The sequence below is a fragment of the Neophocaena asiaeorientalis genome, unplaced genomic scaffold, assembly GCF_003031525.2.
Source record: "Neophocaena asiaeorientalis asiaeorientalis breed wild unplaced genomic scaffold, Neophocaena_asiaeorientalis_V1.1 scaffold461, whole genome shotgun sequence".
Lineage (NCBI taxonomy): Eukaryota > Metazoa > Chordata > Mammalia > Artiodactyla > Phocoenidae > Neophocaena > Neophocaena asiaeorientalis.
In genome coordinates, this window is record NW_020173230.1 from 251,415 (window position 1) to 276,840 (window position 25,426).

At 49.6% G+C, this 25,426-nt stretch overlaps 2 protein-coding genes across 3 annotated transcripts in view; both read left to right on the plus strand.

Annotated features, from left to right (window-relative positions):
- Positions 1-2,105: 2,105 nt before the first annotated feature.
- Positions 2,106-2,472, plus strand: LOC112399899 (DNA-directed RNA polymerases I and III subunit RPAC2-like; the record flags this gene model as incomplete). Its single annotated transcript, XM_024745320.1, is given in 2 exon segments — positions 2,106-2,381; positions 2,383-2,472. Coding segments are annotated over 2 exon segments (366 nt in total), but the record flags the coding sequence as incomplete, so codon positions are not given.
- Positions 2,473-4,204: 1,732 nt separating this feature from the next.
- The window catches only part of DAGLB (diacylglycerol lipase beta), a 30,930-nt gene continuing 9,708 nt past the window's right edge, over positions 4,205-25,426 (plus strand). The window contains exons 1-11 of one of the 2 annotated variants that reach the window (XM_024745293.1): positions 4,205-4,395; positions 5,807-5,958; positions 12,830-13,001; positions 14,151-14,409; positions 15,859-15,981; positions 16,961-17,088; positions 18,058-18,184; positions 19,780-19,863; positions 21,706-21,783; positions 24,453-24,533; positions 24,623-24,750. In XM_024745293.1, coding sequence (XP_024601061.1) covers positions 4,301-4,395; positions 5,807-5,958; positions 12,830-13,001; positions 14,151-14,409; positions 15,859-15,981; positions 16,961-17,088; positions 18,058-18,184; positions 19,780-19,863; positions 21,706-21,783; positions 24,453-24,533; positions 24,623-24,750 — 1,427 coding nt within the window. In that variant the 5' untranslated portion in view covers positions 4,205-4,300. The remainder of the gene's footprint in view (positions 4,396-5,806; positions 5,959-12,829; positions 13,002-14,150; positions 14,410-15,858; positions 15,982-16,960; positions 17,089-18,057; positions 18,185-19,779; positions 19,864-21,705; positions 21,784-24,452; positions 24,534-24,622; positions 24,751-25,426) is intronic. The other variant, XM_024745294.1, reaches the window with a different exon arrangement.

The following is a 25,426-nucleotide window of genomic DNA, read 5'->3' on the forward strand; positions in this document are numbered from 1 at the left end:
TGTCAGTGAGGTCTGATGAGGGCTGATTGGATTGGGCTTCCATGTGGGTTTTTCTCCTGTGTGCTTCACCATGCAGTGGCTGAATGTAGAAACTCCAAGGAACCTGCACTCTGCCCAGTAACCACTGCTCCCTCCGCTGCCAACTGATCTGGTTTAGCCTTTGCAGTGTAGAGTCTTGTGCAGGAGCTGGGCAGGGCATTCTCTTCCAGTTCTGAAACAGTTCCCACGAACAACTTGTCCCTGCAATTTAAAAGCAAGTTGCAGCATAGTATAGCACTAGTCCTTTTAAACAATGACAAGGATACTTCTTTATACTACCAGAACATAATATTCCAGATTTCTGACCTAGGGTGACCTTGGGTACTTAAAAAGTGAGTCTTCAGGCAAACACTCATTGCAATTTAAAAGCAAGTTGCAGCATAGTATATAGCACTAGTCCTTTTAAACAATGACAAGGATACTTCTTTATACTACCAGAACATAATATTCCAGATTTCTGACCTAGGGTGACCTTGGGTACTTAAAAAGTGAGTCTTCAGGCAAACACTCTATACTGACCCCGTTACCAAAATGGAATGGAAATACAGAACCTATTTACTCATAAGTTTTCTAAGACAATAAATAGTTCTGTAATAGGAAAACTGGTGTGCCCTAAAACTAAGTGATGTGTTTACTTCAAGTTCTGAGAACTGAAGATCTCAGGACTTTAAAGAATGCTCAGAGAAACAACTATCCAACTGATGGAAAGATCACCTGGCTAAAAGCCCCCATCCCAACCCCCATCTGACACAGACAATAGAGCAAACATTAAATCCAAGGATATTAATCCTATTCAGAACATAGGGGTTTACTCAAAGAAAATCCAGCCCTAAAGGGAGAAATAGAGGAAGATGTGAATCAGTTTGAAACACAGAATAAAGATCAGTTTCTTCAAGTTAATATGAAGGTAAAATGAAATGCCAAGAAATCGCTGAAGAATACCTGCTGTTATTTGCAGATACATAGTGAAATTAACCTGAAAGAACAAGCAGGGAAGGATATCAAAGATCTCCCCCCCACCACCACCAAATTCAAGATGAAGCAAATATGGTAGGATGTTATCCCTTGTCAAATCGGATGGTGGGTCCTTAGGTATCAGACATCTCTGTATTTGAAAATTTTCATCATTTAGAAGTCATGATGGGTCATTCACTTTTTCAAGAGCTATGCTTTGACTTGGATATCTCATTTGGAAGTAACAAAAAATAGTTATTTTTTAACGTTGATTTTTAAAAACTTTTAAAATAGCTATTTTTAATAGAAAATTGAAAAAAAACTGTAAAATAAGGGGCTGTCTGTGCTTTGTATGACATACCCACATGATGGCACAATATATTGTTTTAAAATAGCTCCAATTCAGGACTCCCCTGGTGGCACAGTGGATAAGACTCCACGCTCCTGATGCAGGGGGCCTGGGTTCGATCCCTGGTCAGGGAACTAGATCCCACGTGCGTGCCGCAACTAAGAGTTTACATGCCACAACTAAGGAGCCCACGTGCCGCAACTAAGGAGCCTGCCTTCCGCAACTAAGACCTGGTGCAACCAAATAAAACAAATACTAAAAAATAAATAAATACAATAGCTCTAATTCAATCAATGGAATACTGTTAACGTGGAAATAGCAGAATATACCTGTAGTGATTAGAACTATACAAAATACAGGGAATTCCCTGGCGGCGCAGTGGTTAAGAACCCGCCTGCCAGTGCAGGGGACACGGGTTTGAGCCTTGGTCCAGGAAGATCCCACGTGCCACGGGGCAACGAAGCCCCTGTGCCACAACTACTGAGCCCGTGCTCTAGAGCCCACGAGCCACAACTAATGAGCCCGTGTGCCGCAACTACTGAAGGCGGTGCGCGTAGAGCCAGTGCTCTGCCACAAGAGAAGCCACTGCAATGAGAAGCCCATGCACCACAACGAAGAGTAGCCCCTGCTCGCCACAATTAGAGAAAGCTCGCACACAGCAACGAGGACCCAACACAGCCAAAAATAAATTAATTTAAAGAAATACATTTACCTTGAAAAAATTTTGTTACTCTTTTTTTAAATTAATTTATTTTGGGCTGGATTGAAGACCCCAATGGCTGAAGACGAGAGGAAGACAGCCCTGGAAATGGTCCAGGCAGCTGGGACAGATAGACACTGTGTGACATTTGTATTGCACGAGGAGGACCATACCCTAGGAAATTCTCTTCGTTACATGATCATGAAGAACCCGGAAGTGGAATTTTGTGGTTACACTACAACCCATCCTTCAGAGAGCAAAATTAATTTGCACATACAGACTCGAGGTGCCCTTCCAGCTGTTGAGCCCTTTCAGAGAGGCCTGACTGAGCTCATGAATAGACATCTGCCAACATGTGCTTGACATGTTTGAAGCCAGCATAAAGGAATATAAGGATCAAAAAGCCAGCAGAAATGAAGCCACATTCTAGTCCCTTATGCACTATGCAGGGAGGACTGACCTCTAGGATATTCTATTCATGTTCTTGCAAAACCCAGAAGTAAACATTTGTGGTTACAACATGACCTGTCCTCCAGAAAGGCTTCCTTCTAGCTCTTAACCCACTTCTGCTGTTGGAGTCCCCATAAGAAACTGTATTCTTCTAATAAATTCCCTCTTTTATTTAAACTGGAAAAAAAAAAAGGCACAACATTCTAACTTCTGAATCACCCTTTTTCACCTTAATTGCTACTCTTCCTCCAGATCTCATTTTAATATCTTCTTCAGGGAAGTCTTCCCTGACCTCTCTGATTAAGTCACTTCTGGCCACACCAAGTGCCCAATAAATATTTATTTTATGAATGATTGAATGATTCTCTTTTTCTATAAAAATCTCATAACTTCCTTGTTTACAATTCCCTGTATCATTTTCACAACCGTCAATACAGTTTCATTATTATTATTATTATTACTTTTTTTAACATTATTATTTTTAACTCTGAAATTCTGCCCTTTAGAAGACCACTGAAGGTTCTTCAGACTTGGAAAATTTTGACATTTGATGTTTGTTTGTGCATTAATCAAGTATTTAATAAGTGCATTTAATGTGCTCTATTATGTGCATTGCAGTGAACAAGATGGACAAGGTTTCCAGGCTCAGGCAACTTAACACACTCAAGGTGGGAGGAGAGCGGTAACACACGTGATACAATGTCAGGGAGTGATTAAGAGCTGTGAAGGAAACTAAAGCTGGGCAAAGGAACGGGAACCGATGGGTGGGCTGTTTTAGATAAAGTGGCCAGGGAAGGCTCTTGAGGCAGTGACACTTGAGCTGAGGGCTGAATGAGTGAGAGAGTGACAGGGAAAGAAATACCTGCAGGAGGAGCGTCCCTGGCAAAGGACACAGGGACTTTGAAAACCTTGGGGCGAGAATAAGCTTGATGTATTTCAGGGGGAAAAAGGTGGCAGGCAGTGGAGTGAAGGAGGGAGAAAGTAGTAACCCTAACCCGGGAAGGCAGATGATCACGCATTTACAGACTTATGCTGTGTAACTACCAAGGAAAAGCTTCTCTAGGGGTTTGGAGTGCAGCTTTGCAAGATCCTAAGCTGATGGGCCTGGTTTGACGGTTCAACAAGGTCACCCCAGCTGCTGTAGGGAGAATGCACCGTAGGTGGGGTGGCAGAGTGGGGGAGAGCAGTGGGGAGACCGGGTTAGGTACACGATGAAGGGGGCTCGGGCCAGGGTGGAGGCGAGTGGAGGGGCTGAGAAGTGGTCAGAACCTATGACCTGCTCGGGAGGAAGGAGGGCAGATCAGGCTATTCCCCACTCCCCAGCACAAAGCTGCCGTGTGGCTTCAGGCCCTGAACCAGGGAATGGTCCTAAAGAGGCACTCCTGACCCCAGGATCGGTCGGGGCTGGGGGCAACTTCGTCATAGGCTTGCAGCCCCACAGACCTGGGTATGAACTCCAGATCCGCCACTGACTGCTGGGTGTCTCTGGGCTAGCTAACCCTTCGGGTCAGGAAGACTCCTTATCTACAAAATTCACACCTGCGAAGACCCTACGAGGCCCACCTGCGTCTTCCGGGTCAGCTCATCTGCGCAGGCGCAGAGGCCCAGCGGCCGCTGCGTGGGGCTCAGTGCGCGTGCGCCGGTCTCGGCCTCTCGCTCTTTCTCCCCCCCCCCTTCCCCCCCGCACCCGCCCCAGCGTGCGCCTGCGCGGAGTCGCGGTTCGGCGGTGGAGATCGGAGGGCTCGGGGCTCCGAGTGGCAGCGCGCTCGCGGCGAGCCGGCCCGAGCCCGGGCGGCGGGTTCTTCGCCATGCCGGGGATGGTGCTGTTCGGCCGGCGCTGGGCCATCGCCAGCGACGACTTGGTCTTCCCGGGGGTCTTCGAGCTGTTCGTGCGAGTGCTGTGGTGAGGGCGGGCTCTGCGGGCAGCGGGCGGCCGGGACGGAGGAGGGAGCGGGGCCGAGGCGGTCGAGGGCAGGGACGGTGTCGCCTGCCCTGCGTTCTTGTACCTGGTCCTCTCCACCGCCCGAGGAGGTGGGTGCCGCTGCTCTCCCCATTTCCAGACGGCATACGGCGGCCCAGAGCGGGGGCGCCGTGCCCGGCGTCATGGGGTGGGCCCGCCGGCGGGACGTCGGCGCTGCAGGGCACGGGCACTCCTCCGGGGCGTCGAGACCCGGGCCTGGGAGCCGCCGGGGCTGCGCTGCCGCCCAAAGCCGTGGCCTCGGGACCTCCTGCCTCGAGCCGGGAACAGCCATCAGCATCACTCCAGCGTTCTGCATGGAAACGCACTGCATCTTGTCTGCCAAACGCAGGAATGGCAACAATACCGTTCGTGCCGTTCCTGAGCCGGTTGTGGCTGAATCCCTCGACGAGCACACAGGACTGGCATTTTCTCTCTAGTCTTTCAAAATGTGGAATCCGTGGGAAGTGGAATTGGGTGCCTGAAAGTCAGTCCCGGAGGGTCTGAGCGAAGAGTAGTATCATCGTTATTAAAAAGTAGATTCTTAAGGGGAGAGGAATTTAAAAACATGAAATTATGAGCTGCTTTTAGTTGTTTCATAGTTTTTAGGGCCAGTCTTTCTGAGATCATTTCCCGTTATTATTTCTAGACAAGGATGTAATATCACAAAACTGACAAAAGCGTAAAAAGTTATCTAGTCCAGTTCCTCTTCTGGCCTTGAATCTCTAATACCGCGTTCTTGCGAAATGGTTCCCTGCCGGATTCTGAAATAACTCTAGTGAAGAACACTATCCCGTGGCATTGTTTGGTGCTGCCTTTCATTGTTCTGTCCCGAATTACAAAATATACTTATGAGTCTGCAATCCTTGTCCTTTCAAGTTGATCAGTGTTCACCACAGAACATCTTTCCATAGCTTGCTTCCCATCCCCTTGTTTTTGTACTACACCCAGCAGATTACGATGTGCGTTTGTCAGTTTCTTGTTAATCCACAGAAGTAAAAATTCTCTTGCTGATGACTGAACAAGTGTATACTTTGTTTACCAGGTGCATATCTTGGAGTCAGGATGGGGCAGCTTTCCAGCAGTTCACATTATATCTGCTTGCTTATGGCTTTAAATGAATTACAACAGGCACAGAATAAAAACGATGTAAGCATAGAAAGTATAAAACTCATTAAAAATTAAAAAAAAAGCCATGCTCTTTAATTGACTTAGTAAATATTTTATTGAGGAAGATTCAGTTCCAAAGTGAACCTCGCCTTGTTTTGGAAAGTATTAACTCCATTTACTTCCTTCCATGGTGTTTTTCAAAGCGGCTCCTTGGATTCCATTTCTGACGCTACCTGTGTCTCGGCAGGTGGATCGGCATCCTGACGCTGTATCTCATGCACAGAGGGAAGCTGGACTGTCCTGGTGGCGTCCTGCTCAGCAGTTACCTGATCGTGCTCATCATTCTGCTGGCAGTTATCATATGCACCGTGTCAGCCATCGTGTGTGTCAGCATGAAAGGTAAACACCAGTCTCTTCTGTTTGACACCGCTTCTTCCTCTTCTTCTTGTTTTGGCTGCGCAGCCTTGTGGGATCTTAGTTCCCAGACCAGGGATGGAACCCGGGCCCCCTGCAGTGGGGGAGTCCTAACCACTGGACCACCAGGGAATTCCCAACACCTCTTCTTTTTTAATCGCCTTTTTGAGATACACTTCACATACCATACAATTCATCCATTTAAGTGTACAATTCCGTGATTTTTCGTATATTCAGAGAGTCGTGCAACCCTCCCCGCTATCAATTTCAGAACATTTCATCACCCCAAAAAGGATTTCCTGTGCCCACTAGCAATTACTCCTCATTTCTCCCCAACTCCCTCAGCCCTAGGCATCCGCTACTCTACTTCCGGTCTGTAGATTTGCCTGTTCTGGACATCATATAGGTGGACTCATCCACGATGTGGCCTTTCGGTCTGGCTTCTTAAACTTGGGATAACGTTTTCAAGGTTCATCCGTGTTAGAGCATGCGTCAGCACTTCATTCCTTTTTATGGCTGATCAATATTGCACTGAACGTGTATACCACAGTTTACTTATCCATTTGTCAGCTGGTGGACATTGGGGTTGTTTCCACTTTTTGGCTGTTACAGATAATGCTGCTTTCAGCTTTCGCGTACATGTTTTATATACCCTTATGTTTTTTTTTCTCTTGGATATGTACCTAGGGGTGGTAGTGCTAGGTCACATGGTAAATCTGTTTAACTTCCTGAGGAACAGCCAGACTGTTTTCCAAGCAGTTGCACCATTTTTCTTTCCCACCAGCACTTTATAAGGGTTCCAGTTTCTCCACATCTTCACCAATACTCATTATCTGACTTTTTGATCGTAGCCATCCTGGTAGACATGAAATGCTATCTCATTGTGTTGTTTTTTTTTTGTTTTTTTTTTTTTTTTTTGCGGTACGCGGGCCTCTCACCGTTGTGGCCTCTCCCGTTGCGGAGCACAGGCTCCGGACGCGCAGGCTCAGCGGCCATGGCTCACGGGCCCAGCCGCTCCGCGGCATGTGGGATCTTCCCGGACCGGGGCACGAACCCACGTCCCCTGCATCGGCAGGGGGACCGTCAACCACTGCGCCACCAGGGAAGCCCTCATTGTGGTTTTGATTTCGTTTTCTTGATGACAAATGATATTGAGCATCTTTTCATATGCTCAGTGGCCATTTTTATATTATTTTTAAAGAAATGTCTGTTAAGATTCTTTGCCCAATTTTAAATTGGGTTCTTTGTCCTGTATTAATGAGTTGTAAGAGTTATATCTCTTCTTGATAGTTTTTTTCTATATGTTACCATTTTCTGCAGACAGTCGTTTAGCTGAGAATGTCTGAAAACGCTGGAAACCATCGCTGTCGATGACTGTGGTTTGTAGGATGAGCTGAGCACTCTTGTGGCTGATAAAGAAATGCATCAGTAAATGAAAACTCATCCGTCAAGGGCAGGGCTGCGTGGCATGCTACCATCCAACGCGTTCTATCACTGCTTGAATCGGGATGTAGGAGGGAGGCTTACAGATTGTAGATGATGATGATAAAGCTGGGAGGGAGTAACTAGCTGATACCCTGGGTGATGGAATCAAGATCTCGATAGGGTGGAACGATAGACTGAAACTTAATAGATGGTAGTTCGTGGGGAGAAATACAGAGAGAAATGTCAGTGGCAGAGTGTTTCACGAGAAAAAGCCCTTAGGGTTCGGATGACCAAGAAGCATGGCGCATGCCCACGCACTGCAGTAACGTAGGAAAGAGAGCGCTGAGTATTTTAGTTTACCTCTGAAAACGTGAATGCGTGGGGTCTGGATCAAAGACGGTCCCAGTTCTTTGGTCTCTGTCGGACCCCAAGTCTGGATGGTCACTGGTACTGATGCTGAAGGAAAGGAAGGAGCTGAAACGTGTACGATGAGGATTTGGCACTCTGAGGTCCGTGCTGAGCTCAGATTTTCTGAAAGATGGTGTTGTTTCAGGTACAGGGTATCTAATTTAGTTTCCCTGTCTGTCCACAGCACATTCTGTTTAGCACACCAGGTTTACAACTGTAATAGTGGGTTAAGTACAAGGCTTTTTCTCCTGAAATGTTTTTCGTCGGATATTTTGGGTGGTGTCAGGGCACAGTCACACCCCTGCGGTGGATGGATGGCCGCATGCCTCAGGCTTCTCCTCGCAGGCACCGCCACACGTCAGAGTTCGGCAAACCTCTGTCGGTCGTGTGGGGTGTTCTGGGTGGGTTACTTACGCAGCAGCCTCCTCCAGACAGGACCTCCCCCCACCCCTCACAGAAACCGGCCCTGTGCCCGGTGCAGGACGGGTGGTTGGTTCAGGACTGGACACGTGCCCTGATTCGGGCCAGTGAAATTCAGGGAGTTTCCTGGGAAGTTCCAGGGAAGTCCTTCCCTGCTCCTCTGGGAAAGATCCGGAAGGAGCATATGGTTTTCCTTCTGGATGGCGCTGTGCACGAGTGAGCTGCTGAGTTCCTGCTGACTCTCCTCCACTCACAGCCCAGGAGGAGCTGAATACAGAGGAGAGCAGGGCTGAGAAGCAGAGGACGCCCTGGTGCCAGTCCTGGCCCTGCACTTCCAGCCGCTTGAGTCAAGACAGGTCCTGCTTCTTCTTATTTTTTTTAATTTATTTATTTTATTCACTTATTTTTGGCTGTGTTGGGTCTTCATTGCCGTATGCGGGCTTTCTCTAGTTGTGGCGAGCGGGGGCTACTCTTGGCTTCTCATTGCGGTGGCTTCTCGTTGCGGAGCACAGGCTCTAGACACATGGGCTTCAGTAGTTGTGGCACGTGGGCTCAGTAGTTGTGACTTGTGGGCTCTGGAGCGCAGGCTCAGTAGTTGTGGCGCACGGGCTTAGTTGCTCCGCAGCATGTGGGATCTTCCTGGACCAGAGCTCGAACCCGTGTCCCCTGCATTGGCAGGCGGATTCTTAACCACTGCACCACCAGGGAAGCACCCTGTTTGTTTTTAAACCAGTTTGAGTTTCTGATACTTGTAGCTAAAGATACCACAACTGAACTGAAGACGGTACTTTATAAAAACATGTTAGTTTAATTGCCAATTTGTTACAAATCAATAACATCATATGCTTTATTTTAAATATTATGTAAATTTCAGTGAAGAATACCATAAAGTTAAAAAAAAAGACAGATGATGGTTAGGGTCAAATAAGAAGAGGAATAACCATCCAGCCGACAGTAGATGATGACTGAAGATTATCAGTGAAGTAATACATTTGGATGAAGTCAGAATTTCTCTTAACAACCTAGGGGTAAAATTTCAAAGCAATACTGGGGATACAGCTCATTACCTTAGTAGAAGCCATAAGGTTGTTTTCATTTTCTTCTGATGAAAATTAACCTCTACTACTAAAATAAATAATAGAATCTATAATAAATGTCAGAATTGGCATATTGGTGGATTTAATCCACATTTTAGCGGTAATTGATCATTGCTTAACGGTGTCACATTTGTGTATCAGTTCAGGTTTGAAATGAAACTGCTGTTACAACCAGCCTTTGCTGTAGCGTGCATACCACTGAACCTGTTTGAAATAAAGTTTTTCTCTTACTTTTTCAAAGAAAAAAAAAGACAAATGGGAAAAAATATTGTAATAGATGAGACGTAGAGCCAATCTCCTTAATATAGAAGGGCTCCACGATAAATAAGAAAAAGACCAATAGCGCAAAAACGGGTAAATATGGTGAACAATAAAATAAGTAAAAGAGATTTTTACATATATAAAAAAACATTCAGCCTCAATCACAGTAAGGAAAATTCATCAAGATGATACACTGGGTTGGTGAATCTGTGCAGTTGTGAGACTGTTGCTTCTGGGTCTTTCCTGGAGCAGGGAGCGCCTTCCCCAGAACCTCCCTTCTGCTCAGGCAGCTCATTTTGTTGGTGGGCATGTAGATTTGTTGAATCTCTTGGAAGCCTAATTTGGCTGTGTGTGTTGTGTACATGTGGGTATCAGTCGGTTTCTTCCCTATGTATTTGCACGTGTGCAAAATACTTGAAGTTTGCCACCGTGTTGCTTGTAGGCGTGAAAGATTGGAAGAAACTCGGTGCCTGTCAATAGGCCGCCGGTGTAAGTGTCACTCGTTCGTATGATGGTCTCCTGCGTACCTGTTAAAGAGAATGTGAAATGCTTTGTGAATGGACAAGGAGTGAGTTCCAATATGCTAAGGTACAGGACACTGTATGTAGTTTGTTTCTTTCTTGTAAAGGGATAAACTTACCTGTTTGGTTTATGTGTGGACTCTCTGGGGTGGGTACACGAGTGACTAGTTTACCTTGAGGGAAGGTGACCGAGGGCTGGGATTCAGTGGTGGGAGGGAGGCTTAACATTTACTTTATACCCACTTGAGCCCTTTGAACTTTTCGCCCTTTACCTGCATTGCCTGCACAGAATCAGAGTCTTTTACAAGTTATAAACTTCAGGTGTATATTTGAATAACCGTGAACCCCTTGGTAAACCTTATTACTGATACATGGATAACTCCCGTCACCCCTTCTGTTTCGTAAGTCATCTCAATAGTTAATCTGTCATTTGAATGGAAAGGCCCTGTTTCTGAAGCTTTTGGTTGATAACACCTCTAAATGAAACAGCGCACATTGTAAGGGAGCATTTGGAACAAAGAGAATTCAGTCATCTTTATCCAGAAAACCGACGCTTGTGTAGTTACCTCTTTCTTGGTCTTCACTGTAGAATCTTGATATCGTGGTAGTTTCTAGTTTTGATGTGAGAACCTCCCTGATGAAATCCTACTGTTTTGACCATGTGGGAGGTTTAATTAGGGAAGATCCACCCTCGCGACTATGGTGTTTTGAGAGAACGTCCTCAACTTCCAAGGTCTGCCCTTCGCTGTGTTTGGTTTGTATTCTGGGAATCTTGCATTGCCTTGGCGTTTGTGTCTCAAGAGCTCCTCTTGTTCCGGAGGAAATCACTGCAGTGGCTAGAGGTGTCAAGTCCCGAGATTCTGTGACACAGGCCTTCCTTGTGTGGCTCTCATGTCATTGGCTCAGCCATGTGAAGGGCAACGGGGTTCCTTCCTGAGACGGCGTCAGGGATATTACGATCGGGGCCGTAGCCACGCTCGTTCATTCAGGGGCGTCAGCCTTGTGGTGCTCGCTGCAGCACCAGTTCCACACCGGCAGCTCTTTACGTCGAGGGGAAAATAAAGGTCTGAGTAAAATAAAAATGCTTTTCTAGGCAAAGCGTAAACATAAAAAGGCTTTTTCAGTCTCTCACGTCTTCTCTGGACCCTTCACCAGAGCTCCGTCTCCTGCTTCCTTACCTCTGAGTTTGCTTCATCCGGGCAGTGTCCCGGGCTGGAGCCTCCCTGCTCCAGCAGCCTCTTCTTTGGAATCCTAGCCCTCCAGGAGGTAGGATGTGGGCAGGTGCTGTTTCTTGTTTCTCTCTGCTGGTTGACTATTGCTATATAATAATACACTCCAGATACACGACTGATTTTTACATACCTGCACTATTTGTCCCTCAGGGAGAGAGAGGGCGTGCTGTTTCAGTTATCTTAGAACATTGTGTCTTTGTGCCAAAAACAAGGCCGGATAGTGTCTAATGTTTTAAAATACGACTCTGAGTAATTCATTCTAATGGAAGGTAGCTTTTGGAATTTAAAAGCTATTTCCTTATCCAGTTATTTTTTAGATCTTAGATTCTTTTTCAGTCACTGTTTTTGTTTTAATCTTGTGGCATTTTTATGTTGCTTAAATTGGTGTTTATCACAACTTTTTCCCAAAGGGAGAGAGTTGATTTACACCAAGAATTAAAGTACACAGGCCTCTAATGATACTTGGATTTGTTTTACAAACAGTTTTATTTATTTATTTATTTTTATAAATTTATTTGTTTCTTTTTGTTTTTGACTGCGTTGTGTCTTCGTGGCTGCGCACGGACTTTCTCTAGTTGCGGCGAGTGGGGGTTACTCTTCATTGCGGTGCTCAGGCCTCTCATTGTCGTGGCTTCTCTTGTTGCAGAGCACGGGCTCTAGGTGCTCGGGCTTCGGTAGTTGTGGCACGTGGGCTCAGTAGTTGTGGCGCACGGCCTTAGTTGCTCCGTGGCATGTGGGATCTTCCCGGGCCAGGGCTCAAACCCGTGTGCCCTGTATTGGCAGGCGGATTCTTAACCGCTGCGCCACTAGGGAAGCCCCAAACTCAGTTTTAAATGTTGTGTCTAAGTGGTGGGCTTCTGCAAGTGGTCTCACACATCAGAATTGTTCGCTTCCCAAAAGTGAGGGCCACGGATCATTGGTGAGGCAGAGAGCCTGCAGCATGCGAATCTGGGTTATGTTTTAGAAAGTGGTTACTAAGCCCTCTGAGCCTCAGCTTCCTCATTTGTAAAATGGGATGATGACTGTGTCACAGTCATTGGGAGGATTAAAGAATAACGGGCCCATGCTGTTTCAGGTGGTGCCTGGATTTTCCTGGCTGTGAGAACCCGGGTGACTGTATACCTCTGTTTGCTGGTGACAGTTCTGTTTTATGTTGGTTGTCCCAGCATTATTAATAGAGCCTCCCTTTGCTCTCAAAAGTATCCCAATTTGGACAGTGATTTTATTGTCACTCTAGTTAGAACCCAGAAGTGTTTTTAAACGCTGGTAAGTCTAAGAAATGAATCTGAGGCTTTTTGTCATGTTTCCCATCCCTCACTTTGTCTCTTGCTCTCAAACTTCGGCATTGTTGCCCAAGTACAGGCAGAAAAGTCAGGTGGTGGGTGAGCCTATGGGACACATATGTGTGCTGTGATAGCTGTTTATTTGTGGAAGGGCAACTACTCATCTCTGAAGGGGCAAGTGACCAGTTTGAACATTTTCTGTGTTTCAGGGACCATTTGTAATCCTGGACCACGGAAATCCATGTCTAAGCTGCTCTACGTGCGCCTGGCACTCTTTCTGCCAGAGATGGTCTGGGCGTCCCTGGGGGCCGCCTGGATAGAGGACGGTGTTCAGTGTGACAGGACGGTGGGGAATGGCATCATTGCGACTGTCGCGGTCAGGTGAGGTCTCCAGTCTTCTGCAATTTCTTGTCCAAAATGTACTCGAGATGGAGGTAATCAAATACCTTGTGAATAACTGAGGTGGCCCAGTGTCATGCAGGCTTCCTAATATAGTCAGAAAGGGATCTTTTTTTTTTTTTTTTTTGTGGTACGCGGGCCTCTCACTGTTGTGGCCTCTCCCGTTGCGGAGCACAGGCTCCAGATGCGCGGGCCCAGCCGCTCCGCGGCATGTGGGATCCTCCCGGACCGGGGCACGAACCCACGTCCCCTGCATCGGCAGGCGGACTCTCACCCACTGCGCCACCAGGGAAGCCCAGAAAGGGATCTTTCTGAGTAAATCATAAAAATGCAGAGGCACTTGTTCATACACGAGGAATAGTTCATCTCCCATTATGCATTTATTGATGTAGTTTCCTTTCTTACCGGTTCTCATTTTTCTGCATTCCCTCCCTTCCCTTACAAGAAGGAAGAGACCTGAAGACCAAAATAGGGCAAAAACTAAAAGTAGGACCTGAAGAAATATGTAGTCTCTGGAACTGCTGCAGGAAATAATCCGCTAGAATAAGGTTTATGCCCTTTCCAGACTAAAAATCTTACAGATGATCTAGTCACATCCCCTCATGCTGTAAATAAGGGGGTGGAGACTCCCGCTGCCCTGCTGAGCCTCTCGGGAGAGGCCGTGGCGGCCCTTCCTGGGCCACCTTCCAGGAGCACACGTGCTCATGGGCCCAGGGCGCCTTGCGCATGGTGGACAGCCTAGAAGTATTGAAACATATGAATGAAAGACCTGTGAGGGTATCCCGTGGCACAGGAAGCCTCCTTTGGTTTTACTGAGGGGAACCCCGAGACCCTGGGGAGTAGGCCTAGGTCAAGGTCAGGGACTTCCAGGCCCAGGCCGAGGCTCTGCCCACCAGACACTTCCCCCTTTCCTTTTGTGGCTTTTGGGGCTCTGATCTTTGTCGGGCCTGGGTTGGCCACGGGCTCATAAGGAACTTTCTAGAAGAAACAAGTTGCCCGCCTCCGCCAGGTTCTGGGAGACCCCCGTCTTCCTTAGTAACAAGAGCCTCAAGTTGTATAGATGCAGAGAGTGACCCCATGGGTCCCTTCAGGGCTGCAGCCCCCAAGCCTTTTCCTCTCTCTGTGTCGCAGCTGGATCATCATCGCCTCCACCGTGGTCACCATTGTCATCGTCTTTGACCCGCTGGGGGGGAAGATGGCTCCGTATCCCCCTGCGGGCCCCCATCACCTGGATAGTCATGAGTCCAGCCAGTTACTTAATGGCCTCAAGACGGCAGCTACAAGCGTGTGGGAAACGAGAATCAAGTTCCTGTGCTGCTGCGTTGGCAAAGACGACCGTACTCGAGTTGCTTTTTCGAGTACGGCAGAGCTTTTCTCAACCTACTTTTCAGTAAGCCGACGGGGTCTGCTCTGGTCTCTTTCTTCTATCTAAGTAAACACTTCTTTTGAGAAGATGAGTTCTCCGCATTTTGAACCCTGTTGTCTCCCTGTTGACATAAAACACCTCCTGAGAGTGAGTCCCCTGTGGGTGCGGCGGGTGGAGGTGTGCCCTGGGGTGAGCGCCCGAGAGCTCCAGGGAGCAGGGACCCAGGGCCCTGTGCTCACAGACCCTACGCCCTCCCTGGTCGGCGCATCCTTGCGTTGACGCCCATCTGTTACACAGTTAAGATTTTGAATTAGTTCTCAAGGAACTAAGTAGTGGAACCTGTACATTTTGAGAATCCTTTGCCAGTCGTTTCCTACATTCTTTGTCCAGCTGGTTCTCAGCAGATGCCAGGTCCCGGCAGTGTCGTGCCTCTGAGGTAGTATCGGACCCTGGTTTCTTACAACTTTATGGCATGATGGAAATGATAGATGATTCTCTTTTTAAAGACAGTTGCAATGCAGAAGGGTGTCATGGTTCTAGAGCCGTTTCTTCAGTGATTTGGAGACATTTGTTTTTCTTTCACATCCAATTTCTCTTATAATGATCTCTGATAAACTCCTCTTATGTTCAGTACTGCAGCCAAGTGAGAGAGAGGAGTTCTCTTGACGTTGTGCCCGCCCGCCAGTCTTTTTCTCACCTCTCTGTGGTGTCCAGGCCTGCCCTGTTCGAGGCTGGCTCCGTAACCAGCAGCCCCCACATAGGGATGAGAGAAGTGTGTCCCCCTAAATAATTTCAAAGGAGCACTTCAGCCCGGTCTTAAGATTGTCGAAAGAAGGAGGAAGAGAACCTGGCTACTCTTAGAGGACGTCTTAACCTGCATCGTGGGCAGAACCGATGGCTCAGGTGGCCGCGTGGCCAGTGCCTGGTTTCTTGTGGACTCCCGTCTGCTCCGTGTCCCTCGTGAAGGAGAGGGTCGGATCAGGCTCTGGACACTCACTCGGTTGCTTTCCTAGTTTGAGGGTCTTTTTGAGGCTCGTTCTGCCCAGTGAGTATAAGTCCAGTCTCATACATCTCTGCCGTGGACTGTTTCAACAAAACCTTCTCGGTAAGAGTGTAAACCTGGGCCAAAATCAGACGTTACTCCAAAGAGGGCGAATTTACCCATTTACTCACCCACTTCACAGGCGATGTGAAGTAAATTAAAAATAGCCGACTCCCTTGACGTGGAACCTGAGAAGAGATCAGTACAATATTTGTGTTCTCGAGCAGGTTTGTGTGAGGGCAGGATAGTGAGAGACACGAAGCTCACATGCAGGAGTCCTGAAAGGGAAATAGTTTTCAAAACACCTTTTCACACGTAACTGTACGTGTATGTGCACGTGTGTGCGTGTGAAGTGCGTAAAACTGGGCCCTCGGGAGCTCGTGGGCCATTCCCACTGGGTTTATGATAAGCCGCTATGGTTTCCCACCCAGGACACGGACCTGGTGCCCAGCGACATTGCAGCAGGGCTCGCTCTCCTCCACCAGCAACAGGACAGCATCAGGAACAACCAGGAGCCTGACGAGGTGGTCAGCCATTCCCCAGGGCCCTCCCAGGTAAGCCCACGTCTCCGTTGAGCTGTACCGTTTTGACATTTACACCTACTTGTAAATTAAAAAAAAAAAAAGCAACCATTTCAGGAGCAGTTGATTGGAATCTGATTTGTGGCTTTTGCTAGTTGTGGTTTGTCACCTGTCCGGCGAGGCATCTCCTCATCACCTGGAGTTCAGGTAGAGGGAGCCCACTCCTGGCCCGTTCACCACCCATTGTATTTTTTTTTTTTTCCTGAGATTCTCTTTTAGGAAATTGGCTGTTGTCTGCATATCGAAAATTCCCTCTGGGGTGGGACCTGGTTCTCCCAGAGTGTGTTTGCTCTCTTCTCTGGGTCTGGGGAACAGAGACAGTTCAGCTTTGCTTGATGATTGCTTTCCCGCCACAGACTTCTGTGCTTTTGAAAGAGAAAATTGCATACGGATTGTGTGTCTTATCTCTGCACCTAGTTCCCAGAAGCCCATTTGTTGCAGGGGCGTCTGCACCTGCATCCAGCAGGAAGTCCTGGGCTTATTTCACCAGGAGTCAGAAAAGTCATTAGGGATTTTCGCTGCTAACTTCTGCATTCTCCTAAAATGAGGGGTTCATCTGTCTGTGTTTAAGGACCAGTTTTCCCAGTGGAAGTCCTCCGAGAGGTCTATTCCCTGAAGAAAGAAAGGGAAGAATCAGGAATTTGAGTTCAGGTTTAAGATCATAGTGTGTTCTACTGCTTATCAAATAGATAATCCACAAGGACCTACTCTGTAGCAAAGGGAACTCAACGTCTTGTAATAACCTATATGGGAAAAGAATCTGAAAAGGAATAGATATAGGTATATGTATAACTGAATCACTTTGCTGTACACCTGAAACTAACACAACATGGTAAACCAACTACACTCCAGTATAAAATGAAAATCAGATTAAAACAAGAAAGATCATAGTGTGTTGGTCCTCTCCTTGATGGGCTCCCCTACACAAAAGGCTTTTCTTCTTCTCTTCCAGGAAGCTGATTTGGACGCAGAATTAGAAAACTGCCATCACTATATGCAGTTTGCCGCAGCTGCCTACGGGTGGCCTCTCTACATCTACAGAAACCCTTTCACAGGGCTGTGCAGGATCGGTGGCGACTGGTAGGTCGGCACCGTCTGAGGCGTCCGCCCTCATTCCGCCCCGATGTTGCTTGCTATGGTGTCCGTACTTTATTTTCTAAAAATAATCCCATTTCCCTGTTTAAAAAAAAAACTTCCTATTTTGAAATATTTCCCAAACCGCAAGAGCAGTGCTAAGAACGCCCGCGACCAGTGGTGACTCAGTTTTGTCACATGGGCTATATCACTCTCTCCATAAATACGTGCTTTTCCCCCCAGAACCGCTGGAGATTCAGTCGCGGGCATCATGCCCCTCGCCCTCGAATTACTTCAGCTTGTATTTCTTAAGAACGAGGTCTTTCTTTGCCATAAATTACAGTACAGTTAGAAAATTCAGGAAGTTTATCACTAATCATTAGCTATTCCAAGTTTTCCCGTTGTTCCAGTAATACCCCTCGTAGCACATTTTCTTCCAGTCCAGGAGCGTGGATTGCATTTAGCTGTCATGTCTCCTGAGTCTCCTCCAGTTTGGAACGGTTCCTCAGTCTTTTTTTTTTTTTTTTAAGTCTTTCGCAATATCGACATTTTGAAAAGGACAGTCTGGGTACTTTGTAGGCTGGCCCTCACTTTGCATTCGTCTGGTGACTTCTTCACGATTAGGTTCAAGTTACACATCTTTGGCAGGAATGCTCCACGCGGAGCGTGCGTGCTTCTTAGTACATCATATCAGGAGATACCTGATGCCGGCTTGTCCCATTCCTGGTGATTTTAGGGTCTCTCCCATCCTTGTTGGTTTATTTTTTGAGTACGTGAAGCATTAATAAATAAGTCAGACTGTCGTAAGACGTGTACACAGAAGTGTCATTTAAAGGCCACTGTAGGTTCGCCAGACTGAGCTGTGCAGGCTTGCAGTGGGTGCCCTCAGGTTTGCTAGGAAACGGGACGGCAGGGTGGGGTCTTCCTCGGTACGTGGCTCTGGTTGGCACAGTAACGCCTCTGCCCCCGTTTTAGTTGCAGAAGCCGGACAACCGATTATGACTTGGTTGGAGGTGATCAGCTCAACTGTCACTTTGGCTCCATCCTGCAGACGACGGGGCTGCAGTACCGGGATTTCATTCACGTCAGCTTTCACGACAAGGTAGAGTGAGCAGTGCCTCCTAACTTCTTCTGGGTCTTGGAGTCCTTTGAGATTCTGGTGGATGTTATAAACTATTCCCCCGGAAAAATGTGCCGAGACACAGACACATACTCACCCCAAGTCTAGCGCACTGTCTTCGAGGTTCACAAACGCTCTTGAAGCCTCCACAGGTTTAACGTATGATGGGGCAGAAGGTCTCCATCAGAGAGACTGTGCTGTGTTTCACCTGAGCCCATTTTTAGTGAAGGACGATGAGTTGCACTTGGCATTGATCCCACACAGGTCACCGGGGTTGATCAATCCTAGTCTCTGGGTCTGCGCTCCATCCTATGAGTGCAGTGCAGTGCAGCGGGTCTCACACTCGGGAGGGTCCCGGCATCGCAGGGCTGGCTAGTGAACCTGCGGAAGCCAGTCTGTGTGGCGTCAGGGACCCGTCCTGCATGGCTTCGTGGCTCCCCACACGGTCCTCACAGGCACCGGAAGCCCAGAACCTGCCGCCAAGCGCAGCGGCTCTCACATCTGCTGTCTACTGGGATCTCCTGGGGAGCTTTCAAAACTCAGAAGCCCAGGCCAGACCCCACATGAATGAAGTCAGAATCTGTGGCGATGGGACCCCAGCTCAGGAGCCCCCCACGGTTCCAGCACACAGACGATTCAGACAACCACTGGTGTCCTGTTCTTGACCCCCCTGGCTCCCAAACTGCTGCATTTGAGACTCACCTGGGAGGTGTAAAAGTCACACCCCACCCCACTGAGATCAGAACGTCCAGGATCTTGTTTGCATGTCCGCAGTGAATCTGGTACCTTCAAAGCGCAGGAGCCCGTGAGCCCTGTGCCGCTCTGTCACTGCGTGGTGATGACAGAAAGCGGATGGGGTTTAAAGGAGGTGATTTTCCACAGAAGGCTCGTGACTGCTCTGTGGGCTCTTTCAAGGAGCCCCCCACAAGGCCATCAATAGAAGTCCCTCTCCTGCGGAAACCAGGGCGGTAAAGTCGGCAGTCTGTCCTCCCCTGCTGGCTCCACATGCACGACCGTTCACCACGCACAGGTGGCCGTCCCCGTGGTGTCACACCAGCTGGAGGACCGCACACCGTGTTGTCCTCCTTAAAGATGAGGAAATGGGGTCGAAGAGAACTTCAGACATTTGCTTGGGGTCCCACGGCAGGGATGGGGTGGAGCAGAGTTCCTGAGGCAGGTCTGCCTAACCCAGACCCTCTCGCTGCTCCTTCAGGAGCCTCTGCAGATGCGAAGGCAGGAGCCTAGGGTTACCGCTGGACCCGCGGTCGGTGCTGATGCAAGTGGGTGCTTACGGCGCCCAGAGCCTGTCACCCGCTGCTTGCACTGACCCAGAGTGGAGGCTCTGGTCTTGCCCGCTGAGATGGCTCTGTCCCCTGCCCCCGAGGGTAAAAGGGGCTTGGCTTTGGAGAGCCTTTCATCACTGAGAATCTAGAAGTCACACTGTCTACTGAGAACGAGCAGAGGTGGGGATCAGCGCGCCCCTCCGCGCCGTGCTCGGAAGCGCGTGTGTTACACGCTGCGGGCTGGCCCGGCCGTGTCCGCAGACACCTGTGCTAATGCTCGTTCCTCTCTCCCAGGTGTACGAGCTCCCCTTCTTAGTGGCCCTGGACCACAGGAAGGAGTCGGTGGTGGTGGCTGTGAGGGGAACCATGTCTCTCCAGGTACGGAGCCTGGCGCGCTGGCCCAGGGGGCTGGGGGCGGGCAGTCAGCAGCTCGGACTCCAGGAGACCCAGCTTTCCTGGAATTGAGGGGAAACCTTCGTAAGCGACAGCATCAGACACGGGGAAACACCGGGCGTGGAAAACAGGGAGGCGAGTCCAGGGCTGTCAAATATTCCCTTTGAAAAAGCAGATAAAGCCATTTCCTTTTAACCAAGAAATACTGGAAACTTAGACGCTGGCTGGGCTGGGCTCCCCTACTCCCAGGCGGGTGCCCACTGGATTCCCTGGGCCCCCAACCCGGGTGACCCTCCCCTTGAATTTTCTGCACCCAAAGCCAGAAAGAACAGTAGGTTAAGTCATGCAGTCCAAAGTCAGCCCACTCTTAGGTACCCCCCCCCCCCACCTCCCCAGTTCCCGTTGGGGGTCTCAGCCGGCCCGATGCGCCTGCCCCCGGCTCCCCTGGCCCCTGCTCCCCCGGTGCCGTGGGAGTGAGCACTGCCCAGCCCCACCCAGCGGCCCCCTCCCGTCCTGCTCGGTCTCTGCCCCACGAAGACACCTGGCGACATTCTTCTCTCCTGTGTTGTGCTTTTTGGTCTCTTCTTGGCCGTTCCTCAGTCTCATTTCCTAGTTCTCTCTTTTCTCCTGACCCAGGAAATGAAACGAGACTCCACCCTCTTCTGCTTCCCCCCCGCCCCCCGCCAACCTTGCCCCTGCCTCGCCAGGAGCCATCTGGGTCTGCCCGGGCCCCCACTCCCGGGTCTCCTCTCCCGTCGGCACCGCCCACCCCAGTAACCATGCGGCGCCCCCTTCCCCACCAAGAAGCCGCACAGCTGAAGTCGTCTCTGGCTCTCTCCTCGCTTCCTGCCCAGTCTGTCGCGTGTGGTCCTGCCCGGCCCCTCTCTGGCCCGTCTCTTCCACTCCCAGCACCGCAGCCCTGGTTCTAGTCCCAGGCCTCTCTTTCCTGGGCCAGCGACGGGTCCTCTACCTCGGTCCCTGTCTGTCGTCTCGCGTCTTCCCAGTCTGTCCTTTGTACTGTCCAGAGGACTCTTTCTAGAACATGGTCAGACCTGCCACTGCTCGCAAACCTCAGGCAGTTCCTGTTGCGTTTTATACACGGTTCCTGGTTCTTGTTGAGGCTTTTTCGGCACTGTGGCGCACAGTTCCCAGCCCTGGCAGCGCCAGAGCCACCTTTGGGGCCCCTTCCCCCGCAGGTGGGCCTCCCCGGGTCCCAGGGACACACCAGCCTCCCAGGCTCTGCCCGCGGCCCCTCGATGCCTCCAGAGTCAAGTGCCTGTGAGCCCAGCCCACTGCCCTCTTCCCGTGCTCAGATGCCTCTGCCCTGGGTCCTGCTGCTCCCCTGGGTGAGGATGCCGGCCTCTCTTCTCTCCTCTGCTTCCTGAAAACCAGCTTTTCCATCAGGCTCTGGCTCAGGCCACCTCCTCCAGGAAGCCCCCCGTGCCCTGCAGCGCTCACCCCTCCTCTGCTCTGTGTGACGTGTCTCTTACCCTCCCTTAGGTTTCAACCAGCCGTTGACTGGGCCCATGGAGGACGGGAACCATGCTTTGCTCAACGCCCTGGCCCAGGGCTCTGTGCTTCGTGGGTGCTTAGATGCTGTGTGCAGGGAGTGGGGGCAGAGGGTGCGTCTTAGACGTGTCCCTTCCCCAGTCTTCATGTCTGATTGCGCCGTGGGTTCCTCAGGAGCTTCCTGGCCACCTGGCATCTCTCCCGAGTTCAGGCACCTGGGGTCCAATTCTCAACAGCCTGAGCCGGGGGACTGTCCCACGCAGCCACCCTCATCTAGCCCAGCCCAGCTGACGGCCTCTTCCCACGCACTGTTTCCAGGACATCCTTACGGACCTGTCAGCGGAGAGCGAGCCGGTCGACCTCGAGTGTGAGGTGCAGGACTGCTGGGCACACAAGGTAGGAGCTGAGGCCGTGTGGTCTGGAATGTTCTGTCAAGGGGAACCTCGAAGGCGCTGGAGTATTTTCAGTTCGGGGTCTCCCGCGTTAACGCTGCTCTGCGCCAGGTGCTGTCCAGCACAACTTCTCACCACAGCCCTGAGAGGTTACTTTTGTGTTTTGTTGTGTTTTTTTTTTTTTTTGCGGCCACTGTTGTGGCCTCTCCCGTTGCGGAGCACAGGCTCCGGACGCGCAGGCTCAGCGGCCATGGCTCACGGGCCCAGCCGCTCCGCGGCACGTGGGATCCTCCCGGACCGGGGCACGAACCCGCGTCCCCTGCATCGGCAGGCGGACTCTCAACCACTGCACCACCAGGGAAGACCTCTTTTTTTTTTTTTGAACGTAGCCGTTCTAGTGGCTGTGAAGTGGGTATCTCACTGTGGTTTTGATTCGCATTTTCCTGATGACTAACGAGGTTGTAGAGCTGAGCGTTTTAACATTTGAGGGAAAGTCTGGGATGATTCCTTCCCTAAAGGTTACAGCGGCTGCTTCTGGGGAGAAGGATGTCGGGGGCGGAGGGCAGTGGCCTTCCACTATTTTTATACACTTCGTGTGGTTTTTAACCAAAACATGCATTACTTCTGTAGTAATAGTTTTTTAAATAGAATACTTAATTTTTTAAAAATTCTGTTTATTTATTCTTGGTGCCTGGACAGGGACATGAACCCTGGGCCCTCAGATTAAAAGTCTGGGGCTTCCCTGGTGGCGCAGTGGTTGGGAGTCCGCCTGCCGATGCAGGGGACACGGGTTCGTGCCCCGGTCCGGGAAGATCCCACATGCCGCGGAGCGGCCGGGCCCGTGAGCCATGGCCGCTGAGCCTGCGCGTCTGGAGCCTGTGCTCCTCAATGGGAGAGGCCACAGCGGTGAGAGGCCCGCGTACCGCAAAAAAAAAAAAGTCTGATGCTCTCCCAGCTGAGCTACCTAGGCTGGAATGCTTACTTTTTATAAAAGCACGTGTTATTGCCGGAGTGCGGTGCTGGTAATTGAACCCCAGTGTCCTGTCTGGACAACTTTTTTCCTTCCAGGTTTTTTTTTGGTTGTTGTTTTTGGGGGTTTTGTTTTTTTCTGTGCCTGGACACTTCAGGGAAGAGCCAGCGTGGAGGCTTTTGGCTTTTGTTCTGCCGCCACTTAGGAGCTTGACAGTCCTGGGAATGTGAACTTTTTTCCTTTATCCCTTAGCTGTCTTTTCATACCTCAATTCACCGACAAGTCCAGTTTAACTATTACTGGGTGTGCATAAAGAAAAACAAATAAGAAACTTAAAACTTATTATAGAGACGCATCAACTAGCCAAGCACAGAATACCCTCAGAGCCCTGTGGGCTCGGCTGTGGCTCTGGTCTTAGAAGAATTTGGGCTGCAGACCAAGGCTTTGTGCCTCCAAGCTGCGACCCGCAGGCCTGGCCGGCTCTCAGCGGAGGCCTCCTCCAGCACTGTTCCTCCAGCACTGTTTCGTTCAGTGACACAGCTCTTGCCCTCCCCCCCGGGAAGACAGCTGCTCAGGGCCTAAGGGCACGGACTGTTCTCTGCTCTTGGCCTCGGTACCGATTTTTGGCTCTGATGCTGTCCACGATGGTTGGAGTTCAAAGCTGTGCAGCTGAAAACGGTCTTGGCGTTTCACCTGAAACACTTGTGCCAGGGAGACTCACAGCCGGCCGAGTTGTGGTCCAGATGCCGAGTGGCTCTGGCTGCCCAGAACCAGACACGCGGGTAGGTGCCTAATAAATGTTGGCGGAAGTCGACAGCATCGTGTGGTAGGAGGGGGAGGAGAGGGAGAGCTGGTGGTTTGTCCAGAAGTGCCGTCAGACTGTGCACAGCATGTTAACCCTTCAGACCTCCCGGTTTGTCATATTCGAGGCCAGGTTCCGCATTCTGCTCACAGGGTTGTAGAGCTACTGAATCAGGAATTTGCAGCAGCTTCAGAGAGGAGCAAAACAGCCTCCCATCTTATGTGGAATTTCTCCCACTTCATCCTGTTGGAGGTTAGGCTGCCGGGGCCGGTGGCCAGGCCCGTCCTGTGTTGTCATGCAGGAAGCACTCCGAAAATGCTTTTGGTTGACAGGGTTGTCTCTCCTCGATGGGAACTACTTAATTTTCAAGAAGTCTGTTTCGTGAGATAGCTGTATTTGTTAGGAAGTTTTACATTCTATTTTTTGAAATTAAACCAAAGCCTGACCTTCCTAGAACTCAACTTCCGACGGTTTTAGTTCTGCTTTTGCAGGAACAGGGGCTGCTTAGTCACTGTCACTGATTCAGAACTTTACATTTTAACATACTTGTAAAAGACCAGCCATTTATAATCTAAATGTGACGGACCATGGGGACTTGGCTAAAGTAAATTGTGGGAAGTCCACGCAGCATAGTGCCTTGCAGCTGAAGAAGCCTTAGAAACGTCCACTGACGTGGAAAGATGTTCCTGACGTCACCTATTCGCTCATGGAAATATTTTTTGAGCCCCTGCTTCTTGCCAAGCTCTGTGCCAGGTGCCAGGAATACAGCAGTGAGCGGTAGATGTGCCGGCTGATCCCAGGATGCCTTTCCTGTCTGGGGGGACAGCGTCACCGATAGGAGACCCCGTGTAGGCCTGCCCTGTCTGACAGTCACCGGCCACCTCTGTGTCTGCACTTTCAGGGGATTTCTCAAGCCGCCAGATACGTTTACCGACGACTCATCAACGACGGGATTTTGAGCCAGGCGTTCAGCATTGCACCTGTGAGGTTTTAATTCTTCTTTTCTTTCGTTTTCTCTGCCATTAGCTATTTGTTTTCCTAACCTTTACTCATTCTGCATTTGCCCCCTAGGAATACCGGCTGGTCATCGTGGGGCACAGCCTGGGGGCAGGCGCCGCGGCCCTGCTGACCATCATGCTCAGAAGCCCGTACCCCCGAGTCAGGTGTTACGCCTTCTCCCCGCCCAGGGGGCTGCTGAGGTACTTCTTTGTTCCCTTTCCTGTAAGGAGGTGCTACTCACAAGTCATATGGTCAGAACTGGTTCTTTTATCTGCAAGTTAGTTAACAATTTCTCATCCTCAGGAGAAGTTCGTTTCAAAGCCCTGTTTGGTTGAAAAAAGACTGGATAGCTTTTCATAGGTCTCTCTAACCATAGCTTTGATTTGATTTGATTTTTTTAAACTGAGATATAATTATGTGAGTTTCAGATGTACAACGTAACGATTCGATATTTGTATATGCTGTGAAGTGATCACAATAAGTCTAGTTAACAGAGAGTCACAGAATCATTTTTCCTTGTGAGAACTTTTAAGATTTACTTTCCTAGCAGCTTTCACGTACACAGCTCATCACATGATGAACTGCAGTCGCCATGCTGTATGTACAACCCAATAACTTATTTATTTTATAACCGGAAGCTTGTACCTTTGGACTCCTTTCTCCCATTTCACTGCCTCCCCTCCCACCCCCCGCCTCTGGCAGCCCCCAGTCTGTTCTCTGTATCTGTGAGCTTGGTTTGTTTTTTCAGTTTTCACATATAAGTGAGATCACATGGTATTTGCCTTTCTGTCTCTTATTTCACTTAGCGTAATGCTCTTAAGGTCCATCCAGGCTGTTGTCCATCCACAAATGGCAAGATTTCACTACCTTTTATGG